This window comes from Lithobates pipiens, unplaced genomic scaffold (assembly GCF_037356315.1).
Source record: "Lithobates pipiens isolate NorthernLeopardFrog02 unplaced genomic scaffold, aLitPip1_a1.2 Scaffold_13, whole genome shotgun sequence".
NCBI classification, from domain to species: domain Eukaryota; kingdom Metazoa; phylum Chordata; class Amphibia; order Anura; family Ranidae; genus Lithobates; species Lithobates pipiens.
The window spans coordinates 426,060,844-426,072,858 of record NW_027507718.1 but is presented as its reverse complement, the minus strand read 5'-3'; the positions used below and the strand labels follow the sequence as shown (position 1 = coordinate 426,072,858).

The following is a 12,015-nucleotide window of genomic DNA, read 5'->3' as shown; positions in this document are numbered from 1 at the left end:
AATCCAGCCCTCTGTAAGTTGACCATTTTAATTTCTATCAAACGATGTGGCATCCATTCCTAACACATTACCCAGTCCATATCAGTATAGATATCCAGCATGATATTTTTCCCTATTGGGATCTGATGTGTTTTCAAAGTGTTCCTTTAATTTTTTTGAGACGTGTACAATATTTTGGATGCATTGCCCTGACATCTGAACTTTGGATATTGGTACATATATGTATTGGGGGCTCACTTAGGGGCTGGATGTGGGTGTTGTTATTAATTTTGTGCTTCTCTTGACTAGACTTTTAAATTGTTGTCTATTGCATTGATGTGAATATAATATTGGTACATTTATATAAACATATACATGCCTAAATGTGTTTCCTACTTTTCATAATGTTTTTAAAGATGGAGTCACAAGTCATAGTCAGGCTTTTAGCATTTTTACGAGATTTTGTATTGGATTTATACCAGAGACTCCTCCACCTGGCATTTGTTTGGTTATATTTTGGTGTCTTCTTCCTCTGATAATTTGGGGATTTTATCATTATTGTTTTGTTTTTTTTTGGTCATGTGTATTACTTTTTAATATGTTAGCTGTACTTGTACTCGGTTACTATAAACTTTGCTTTACAATTTTCCCTATACTGTTATTAGATTAAAGTTATTTCCTTTGTTGACAGACCTTCTATGGGACAGCGTGTTGAAATGGTTGGCTCGTGAACTCTCAGAAGACGATGCCAGTGAGTTATTTCTGTCTCTTCCTATTCAGCGGAGTACTGTCCAGTTGGTGAGACTAAAGAACCCAGATAACCTGGCTGCACAAGTCTATGAACTGCTAAGTCTTTGGAAGAAAAGACTTCCAACTTCAACAGACAAGTTCCAACTCTTAGCACGACACTTAAACAAAATTGGCAGAAGTGATTTAGTTGAGCAGATGAAATTAAAATGGGAGTCCAAAATATCTTTAACAGCAAACCGCTAGATTCAAAAAGTAACACATGAGACTGGAATGTAATGGCTGAAATGTAATATTTTAAAATGTTAGTTTACTTGGCTTGTATGGTGGTCTGCTTTGGAAATATTATCCACCACCAGGATTGATTTTCACTTTTTCTACTTTAAATAGAATTTGCCAGAAAAAAAAAGAAAACTGTTAGAGGTACAAATTATCTTCGGCCGGGCCCAAAAACCTTCTGACGCACAATGCTTTGGACTTAATTGCATTGAAGTTTGTCCACCACTTCCTATCTCCTGCACATTCTTAAGGCAACCCATTAAAAAGTGGACCAATAGGAATGTGTGACAACAGGAGGTATAGGAAAACATCAATGCTACACTAGCCTGTTGAGCCTTTGTTTGTTAGAGGCTGCACCTGCAGATTTCTGAAGGCTGGTACAGATATGTTGCATTGTTTTGGTCACACTCCTTGTAGTGAGTAGATTTTACCACCATACAGACATAGGAAAATAAGGATCTACACCAGCACACCTAGGTAGTGATAATCTTGTCCATTATTCACATAAAACAACAAGAGTCACAGGTCTGTTATGCCTGTTGCTTAATGTGAATACAAGACAAGCTTGTCAGTATAACAAGGTTTCCTGGTGAAGATCCTTATTTTTCTATGTTGCAGATATGTGCCTTCAGCCCTGGATGCAGCGGTTTTGTCCTTTAACAGAGGTTTCCTTTAAAAATCCCTCTATATGGCGCCACCAGGTCTTACAAATTTCCAGCATGCCCAACCGCTTGTAGACTCAATGGATTCAATAACTCTTAAAACAAAGAGAACAGGAACACAATAGGAACACAATAGGAGCAGACGTGCTCAGCACTTAAAGAGAAATTGCAGTCTGCTCACATCATTTGTAATCAAAACATATTTGCCATTCTGAAGCTTCCCTCCAACCACTGTGCATTATATTTTATATATACTGTGATTCTGTACTTGCTAAATATGCTGCAGAAATCTCCCTCCTCTAAGTCTGGCTGCAGTCACTTTAACTGTGGGCAGCTGAAGCTGCTGCCAGGTTTACTTCCTGGATTTACACAGACACACAGAGGCACGCCTCCAGCTCTGCAGCCCTGCAGCTCTCATAGGCCCTCTTATGACTCATCCCCCCTCCCCTCCTGGCAGACTTACACGAGTGTGAGAGAGGGAACTGTGCAAGATGTCATAAGCCTAGACTTTTTACCAGACAAGAAACAGGAAGTGGGCTATATAAGGTATTTACTGGCAGAAAAAAAAAAAATATTTACTATCCAAAGTTAAAACAACAAGGGTAGAAGATTTAACCACTTGCCGACCAGCTCAGGCACATATACTGCGGCAGGTTGGCAGTTCTGCGCAAATCACCGTACCTATATGGCGGCTTGCGCAAACGCAGATGAGGGGCGCGTGCAACCACCAGCATGCTCCCACTCCCGCTGCATGCTGCAGGAGCATGCCCTTGAGTCGGGCCAACTCAGTGTCCACCGGCGACCCGCGATCGCCTAGTGCAGAGGCAGAAAGGGGATCTGCCAGTGTAAACTAGCGGATCCCCATTCTGACAGGGGACATGTCAGAGATCTTTTTTTTCCAGTGATCGGAAAAAGTGATCTCTGACATGTCCCAGTGAGACCACCCCCCCACCCTACAATTACAACACACTTAGGGAACACGGTTAACCCCTTGATCACCTCCTAGTGTTAACCCCTTCCCTTCCAGTGTCATTCTTACATTGTTCAGTGCATTTTTATATCACTGATCAATGTAATAATGTCACTGGTCCCCAAAAAGTGTAATTTGGGGTCAGATTTGTCCACCACAATGTCACAGTCCCAATAAAAATTGCAGATCGCTGCTATTACTAGTAAAAACAATAAAAAAAATAAAAGATCTAAATCTGTCCCATAGTTTGTAAACGCGCTTTGTGCAAACCAATCAATATACACCTATTGTGATTTTTTTTTACCAAAAATATGTTGAAGAATATATATTGGCCTAAACTGATGAATAAATGTGTTTTTTTTTTTTTATTAAATTTTTGGATATGTATTATAGCAAAAAGTAAAACATTTTTTTTTTCAAAATTGTTGCTCTTTGTTTCTTTATAGCACAAAAAGTAAAAACCATAGAGGTGATCAAATACCACCAAAAGAAAGCTCTATTTGTGGGAAAAAAAGGACATACATTTTGTTTTGTACATCATTGCATGACCGCGCAATTGTCAGTTAAAATGATGCAGTGTCTTATCGCAAAAAAATGGCCTGGTCATTAAGGGGGCAAATCCTCCCAGAGCTGAAATGGTTAATAGATGGAAATTTTTAAAAATGACAGAATTTCCACTTTAAACTTAGACTAATTAAATGGGTACGTCACTGATCGACTTACATTTTAAAGTGCTTGGAGGACTTCCAGCATCTATTAAACCATTCCAAAGTAGAACATTTCTGTTTTACTAAACAGAAAGTTGCTACTTTGAAACAAAAAAACACGTCTCTGTGGGCACAAGGCAGTTATGGCGTGTACACACAATCAGAAAATCGTACGGAAAATACCGCTTTCAAATCGATTGTATGATAATTGGATCATTAGTACAGAGCTTTTGAGAGCAGATCATGACAGCTCAGCCGATATTATTCTATCGAACGTGAACAAAAATATTTTTTTTACGATGCCAGATCTTACAATTTTCATTTAATCAGTATAGCTATCGTTCAAAAATGCAATACAAATGAATTACAACACATGACATCACTCTTGATTTTTTTTTTCTGCCGCACGGGAATTTTTGTTACTTTAGTAAACTCATCAGATTCAATCTGAGGTTAATATGCAAGAAAAAAAACCGGATGATCATTCGTCCGAAAATCTCATCGTGTGTACGGGGCTTTAGTAAAGTGACAATTATATTGCCTGTAAATTTGTTGTAACTTACATACTTTGTCAGTTTGTTTACATATGTTATGCAACTCATTCAGTATGTGTCATAAATTTATACACAAAAAAAACTTTCTTTAAGAAAAAAAAAAGATATATCTTTTTAAAATCAAATGTTCATAAAATGATATGCATTTTTTGCAATTGTGATACCAATTAATGAACATACCTAAAAGTATCATTCTCAATAAGGTGCTTGGTCTTTCGAATGTAAATAGCAATATTCAAATAAATTGTACCGAGTACAAATAGAACATCTATGATATGCTTCATAGCAATTGATAAAATATTTATATACCTTATGCTAAATAATAGTTGGATTTTTTGCTGTTTTGGATTATCCCAGTTTTGTACTGTTTGTTATATATATATTTATCCTAAGATAGCTTAATGAAAAATGCAAAATTTTTAAATAAACCAACTTTCAGATTCAGGTCTGAGTTTTTCTTTTTGGGGTAATAATTATTTGTACTTAAATTTCCACTAAAATCTAGTTTAAAAAAAATAATATCTATTTGAGTATATATTCTTAATGCAGAAAGCCCCTTCTATTGTTCTAAGCGTCCTCTAAATCTCCAATTTTTTTTCTGCTGTGATCAAACTTCCTTCTAGAAGGTGGCTACATCAGTTCTCTGTGGTCTCACTGTATGTAGCCAGCCTCTCTTACCTGAGATGGACTAGAAAATATGGACATTGAGCATAGGCATGTGCAGGGGGTATGCCCGGTGTGCCTGGGCACACCCTAATCACTCCCTATAGGCTTTAGTCCGGCCCACATATTGGAGGCCACAAGGGCACTCCAACAAGTACACCACCCCCTCTGTGGAGCAGGTAATGAACGGCTCTATATTGTAGACCTTGGATGTACTAGTGGACCTAAATGTCATGCTCCTCCTGGTTCTACATCCATTAATGCTTTAAGCAGGGCATTTCCTACACTGGTAGTAACCAGTGAGGTCTGAAAAAAAGGAGGGTCTAATCGAGGGGGGGGGTTTAGAGTATTGGGGGCCACTCTATCCTTTAAAGATGGCACTCCTCTATATACTAACTGTGGCCTTTCGGGCAAGATGGTTTTAAGTACCGAATCGTTTTTCAGTATATTCCCCCTACTGCCCAGGCTTCCTCCCCTGTGTTATCCCCCACATCTCCTCCTCTCCCCTTGGCTGCTTGCGGGGGATCTACTTTTGGTAATATAGTTTATGTGAACCTAATGCTATATATAACATTTCATATTTACTTGATTGAAACTAAATCAAAATATAGAAGTTTTGTTTGTTGTACTAAGCATAATAAAGAAAGAAAAAAAAACAACAAATATAGATTTTACTAAATTATTGTTAATGATTGAAATAGCTATTGACGTTAGGTGAGGTCTGTTTCATATAAGTGACTTGGCCATCAAGAAATTTTTTTTTTTAAATATAAAGGTAAGATTAGGTAAAATGTGATTGCCTATGTGGAGATCAATTATGTTAAAACCCCTCTCTAACTAACAATTTAAAAATGTGTTTATTATGATGTGTAATTTCATACATGAGCAGAATATTAATGACAAGCTTAAAGAATGTAGAAGAGGAGGTTTTAGTATTCCCCTGCCACCAGTTGGATCAATCATATCTCATCACTAGCAAGGCCAGATTTGAATAATGTGTCTCCTGGGACACTCTGGTAGTGCTGTGCTCTATGATTATAAGGATTTACATTCAATTGGTTTTATACACCTCAACTAATAAGAATATGTTTACTCTACACGTCTGGAATCCTGATGTGCTAATATTTCCTGCTGAAGACAACTAAAGATGGTAAAAAACACTACAGGCTGCTGCCCTTATCTTGGTAGCCTAGATTGCCATCTTTTACATGCCAATGCCTGGCCTAGAGCCCCTCTCTGATTATGACTGTTGGCCTATATCCAAAGTTATAGTATTTCTGCAAATTAGTAAAAAAAAAAGAAAAAAACAAGCCAGAGAGCTTCAACACTGAAAGGTCAACATCGTGCTATAGATTTCATCTATGCATTTCACTGGATTGTTGTTAATCAAGCCGTAATCTACAGCTTTTCCCTTAGGTTTCCAGTAGTTATTTAAACAATAACAGTGTAAGGATATGAGCTGCCATTTAGTTTTATGTTATGCTTCCTCTAAATTGTCTGTAGGCTGTAATATGAAAAACAATAATAGGAAAATCAAGCAGCATTAAATTGTCCCTGAGTGTAATGCTGCTTAGATACTGGTTATGATAAATGCAATATGCATAAACTCCTATATCCTGAAAATGATTACACTGTAATATATGTTTTGCCACAAGATGGCACTCAAATACCTTTTCTTTTGAAAATCTAGTAGATGCATTCTGCTTTTTGATTATCAAAATGAAAAGTACAAATCTAGGTCAACTGATATGGAAAAAAGGTAAGAATTAGGTTAAATAAACAGTTTATCTTTAGCTATAACTATAAATAAAAGCCTGAGATAATTTCAAGTTTGATTTTCCAAATTGTAAGTTAATTTATGTTTGTGGGCGGCTGAGCACATATGTGGAAGCTTTGAAAGAATTTATTTGACCTAGGTATCCCACCTTAAAGTGTGTACTAAAAATAAATTATATATGGCTACACTTTTGGTCCTGTTTATTTTTCTCCACCCTTTATAAACAACTCTGCCTTAGCCATTTTAAAGGGTAACTCCAATTTCGTCAGTGGAAAAAAAATAGCAAATAAAGAAAACTATAGCGTGTACAATTGTGATACAAGTCATACTGTAATTGAATGTTATTAAAAATACCCTTTGCTTTTCAATCTGCAGCAATTTTCTATAAATGCAATGACCACTCCCCAGAAACATAATTTCCTGCTTGTGTGATTGGCTCACCAATTTTCCCAGAAGTCTGCTTAAGATACAAGTCCTGATTTCAGGTATCTTCTGCAAAAAAACAGCTCCTTTTCTTGGAGTACATTGTGGGACACAGAGCCATAGTAGTTCCTATGTGGTTTACATAGGCCACCTTTAGGTGATGGACCCTGGCACACCCAAAGACAGGAAGTTCACTCCCTATATAACCCCTCCCATTACTGGGAGTGCCTCAGTTTTTGTAGCAAAGCAATATACGTGTATCAAAAGAGGGGTGGGACCTCTATGTCCTATGATGTACTCCAAGAAAAGGATTTTAGAGGTAAGCTGTTATAAAAATCATATTTTCTTTATTGTACATCGCGGGACACAGAGCCATAGTAGTTACTATGTGGGATGTCCCAGAGCAATGCTATCTGAGGGGAGGGAGACACAAACAAAAGTAGGGAGCCATCTGACTGGAGGACCTATACTGCAGCTTGCAGCACACTGTGCCCAAAGGCAAAATATCCTCATGCCTTTTTACATCCACCTGATAGAATATGGTAAATGTATGAACTGAAGACCAAGTTGCGGCCTTGCAGATTAGAGCCATGGAGGCTTGGGGATACACTGCCCATGAAGCACTAACAGACCATGGTGGAGTGTGCTTTGATTTGAAAAGGTGGAATCTTCCGTTTTAAACCATAAGCTTGAACTTGCCGAATCCACTTAGAAATAGTAGATTTCAATGCTGCGTGTCCTCTTTTAGGACCTTCAGGCAACACAAACAAAACATCAATTTTTCAAATCTGAGCAGTCGCCTTCAAGCATTTTAGCATTGTCTACTGGACAAGTCAAACTTTTATTCACAGAGGATATAGCAGCGTCAATTGCTGGTATCGCCCACTTTTTAGTGTATTTTTCCTCCATGGGATAAAGTTCTGAGAATTTTTTAGGACGAAAAAAATGTTTATCTGGGTGATCCCACTCAGAATACATAAGCTGCTCCAGCAATGAATGGAAAGGAAAAGCATGCAAAGCTTGAGGAGGCTTTAGCGAACCCAAACAAGAAGTAGGCTTACCAACCGACTCAGTTAAGGGTAACATAAATGTGGAGTGGACCATTTCAGTAAGAGATTGCACCAGCAATCTTTCAGATTGTGAAGCTGAAGGAGGTCCTTCCACAATTGACCCCTCAGAAGAGGAGTCATCAGCCTCTTCACGGTCCCCTGAGGGGAATTCATCTTCTCCAGCCCCCAGTTCCTCTGTTTGAGGGCCCTGGGTAGTAGATGGGAACCTGTCTCCCGCTCAGGGAAGATGCGATAAAAGCTGCTAACCTTTCTTCCAATCCCACCAAAGCCGAGTAAAAAACCTCCTTAGTAATATAGACAGGGGCTGCAATGTTGGAAACAGTTGCAAACTTGCCGGCCCCGATGGCTCACCCTGACCAGCCACCACAGAACTCTCAGGGGAGGATGACATTGTAAGGATGAGACTAGGGTCCTTAAAGCCTGTCAGAGACACTTTTGGGCCCATTTTTGGGGTGTTTCCACCTCCCCTTCTGACCATAGTCTGATGCACAAACACAGAGGTACTACCAGAAGAAAATGCACCCACTGCTTGAGCAAATAGTCCAGCAAATGCCACTGCTATTAATGCTCAGCCTGATGCTCAGTAAATGTGCTTAGGGAATACCTGTGTCATCACTTACATGCCCCCATCTGCTCTTGTGTCCCTCCATCAGCCTGCAGTATGCAGGGGGGTGTTTTAGAAAAAATCCCATCTCCAACATCTTACACATCTTACCAAAGGCTTGGGACTGCTTAGCCAAATGAAGCCTGCAGCTTCTCCTGACACAGAGTGAGATATGGAAAGCATGAACAAGGTACGTGCTCTATACAGCCCCCGGTGGTGACTTTAGGCATGACAACATTTCTTTTTAAAGGAGAAAATCCATAAGACAATTTTAAATTCCTTAGGAATCTCCACTTACCTTATCCCGCTGCAGGGATTCTGTGGTAAAACCAAACAGACCCAATCTTCATTTCTCATGGCAGGCTCCGTTAAAAAACCTTTATGGACCGGGGTCCCTTTTTATCAGAGGTTCCACTCCCTTGGACCCGTATAACACCCTGCCAAGAAGCTTTATGGCTGAAAAAAACAAAGCACTGTATCCCGGGGTCCAGCTGTTAAAAAAGATAAGCGTTACTGGCTAAACCTCATTTCTTCCACCATGAGGCCCAGGTGCCATTCAATTTGGCCTGAAAAGACACCACTTTGGATGGATCCGGCTGCATAACTTGCCCCAGCAAAGGATTACTCCACTGGAGCTCAGCATAGCACATCTTTACTCGTGACCAAAACCTAAGACACTGGCGAAAAAACTGAGGTACTCCCAGTAATGGGATGGGTTATATAGGGAGTGAACTTCCTGTCTTAGGGTGTGCCAGTGTCCATCACCTAAAGGTGGCCTATATAACCCACATAGTAACTACTATGGCTCTATGTCCCATGATGTACGATAAAGTAATTACATTTTTGGTGAGATATTTCCAATAAGAATACGTCTAAAGGGATGCAGGCCCAGCAACGTTTCTCATTAGTGCTCTTCAGCTACCACAGCTGACTGATAATTATGAAACCACTTCCATTAGACCCACTCACAACAGAGGCACAGACAAACACACAGGGATTTCTTCAGAATAATAAAAGGTAGGAATCTGCAACAAAGGTTGTTATAATCCTTGCAAGGTACATAGATCACCCAGGGGGGATGTTTTTTTCTCAACAAAAGTGGAGTTGTGCATTAAATATGCTTTAAAAGACTTAAAATGCTTTTGTTTCAGCAAAAACTGCCATACTCTCAACTGCTTTTAAATGTAATTTGTTTCTAGATTTGTAGAATTTCATTGTATGACTTGGAACTCTTGGACAAAAAGCTATCCACACCATGCTTCGCAGTTGGAATAATGTTTTGATATTAGGATGATACGTATTGTTTCTTCAAAAGTAACAAAAATGATTTACCTTTTGACTCATCACTCTATGAAACATTGCAGCAGTAGTAGTGTAGAACATCGAGGTGGCCTGAGGCAAACATAGTAGTAACCTTCTGCGGTCTGAGGCTCACATCCATTTTTCATCATAGACTATGATTATTTAAATCAAAGTTGTTGCCCCCAGCACCAGGGCCATTGTAAAGCATGGGTATTCCTTGGCACTGCTCAGGGGCCTCTAGGTGCATGGGGGCCCCATGATAATATTTCATTACATCATACTTGCCACCTGTTCTGAATTAGCTGGGACTATCACAGTTTTAACGTAAGCTGTCGAGGGATGGCCATGTCCCAAGCAGTGTCCCGGAAACTGTACTGAGCCCTCCTAAATCCAGGACTGTGCCGTCCTGACCCCCCCCCCCCATACTGTGCCCTTCATTTTGATTAGTCTTTGATTTATGGCATGTTTTCTTATTGTGTAAAATCAATTTTATTGAAAGTACTGTTAAATATATGTTTAATTCCATCAACTATACTTGAATTCTTGAGAGTAGGGGTGTTAATTGGGTCAGGCTGTTAGGGGCCCTAGTACATTTCTTTGTCCAGGGGCCCATGATGCTATTAAGAAGGCTCTGCCCACTACTCAGGGCAAAAATAAAAACAGGTGAGATTAGACTCCACAATCCACAGCCACATCTCAGGTGCTGACTTATCTCCACTGAAGCTATCAGTTTTACCATCTTACAAGGACACTGCCCACCGAGATGCAAAACATTATTCTTTCTTTATTTAGGTAACCAGTAGGAACAAATTCTGCTTTGATGCAATTCATATTAGGCCCATCACAGAAGCAATGCTGTTGGCTTGATTTCCAAGTGTCTGCCCATGCACCGTGTGTAATGAAATGATCCTTATGAGATGTCGTTTTAGAGGAAGTGCTTGCATCAGTTAGAAATGATCTTACAGCAGCTACCCCTGCATTAATTTTGCAGCCCACATGCTGACTTCACAGGGCTTTATTTTACCACTGGAACATGGAAAAAAAATATGGGTTATGCCTATTAAAGTATTTTAAAGCCTACAGTGTTTTCCTTGTCTGTGACCCTCTTTTCCTGGCCTTGTGACACCAGCAGATTTGGGGAAATGATCATCACTAGGACAGGATGGCACAGACAACAATAAAACGTTCTTAGAGAAAAAATAAGAAAGAATCCTACTCAAGAATTATGATTGGCCATGCTCTCACATGGACATAAGTTGCTCCCATTGGGGTGTCCAGATGTGCCAGTAGCATGACCATTATCACTAATATGTTGTGGACCTAATATTACACACTGCTCATTCAATTTTGAAATACCCCTTTTATTATTATGTACATTTTATAGTCTAAGTTTAGCATTCATATATGGATCTTACTATTAACAGAAGCTTCTAAATTTTATATCTGAATGCTTGTAACTTCTATTTTGTATCTTTCTTTGAAAAAATTTCAATAAAAATATGGTAAAAAATAAAAATAAAAACATTTTCAGAAATTCTAACCTTTGCCTACACTGCTATCCGCAGTAAGAACACTAACTGTAAAAGAGTTAACTTTTTTTTAAATCTGTGCTCCTGTTAAAACAAAAATAAATGCAACAAATTTTTTATTTTTTTTTAGCATTTTTACTTGTTACTTTATAAAAGAGAGTTGTTATACATATAGAGGTTAGTTAAAATAGCCACAAGAGGGAGTACTGTATTTCACTGCAATATTAAATCTTGTATTAATAGATTTTTTTACTAAGCCACAAGAGGGAGCATTGTATTATACTGCTATACTGTATTTAGTATAGAGACTTTTTGATTAGCCACCAGAGGTAACACTGCATATTTTATTATTTATATAATACCAATTCCAGCACACACACTATAAATAACTACGTTCGAAGCAGCTCTTTGTCAGTGTGTTGGAGTTTAGTGACTGATGTGCTCACATCATTTTGCTATTGTTTGTATCTTTGTTGGAGTCTTAGTTTGTTTAATTCATTATTCTTTGCAGGGTCAACATCAACAGGGTAAATGTATTGGTGACACTGCAAAAGCAGTTTTTTTGTTTGCAGCAAAGCACAGTGCAGCTTAGTCCTCTAAAGCAGTGCTTCTCAACCTTTTTTTTCCGTCAAGGCACCCTTTAAAATTATGGACAGCCTTGCAACACCCCATTCTAAAATTTATACGCTCACTGCATTTAGTAAATGATCAGTTTGTCAATAGTAAACTTTCTTGCAAAGTTCATCCAG

General features: G+C 38.7%; 1 protein-coding gene across 1 annotated transcript in view; it reads left to right on the top strand.

Annotated features, from left to right (window-relative positions):
• DTHD1 (death domain containing 1) overlaps positions 1-4,342 on the top strand; it is a 124,712-nt gene extending 120,370 nt beyond the window's left edge. Inside the window, exon 10 of the mRNA XM_077477662.1 lies at positions 671-4,342. Coding sequence (XP_077333788.1) covers positions 671-972 — 302 coding nt within the window. The 3' untranslated portion in view covers positions 973-4,342. The remainder of the gene's footprint in view (positions 1-670) is intronic.
• The last annotated feature ends 7,673 nt before the right edge of the window (positions 4,343-12,015 follow it).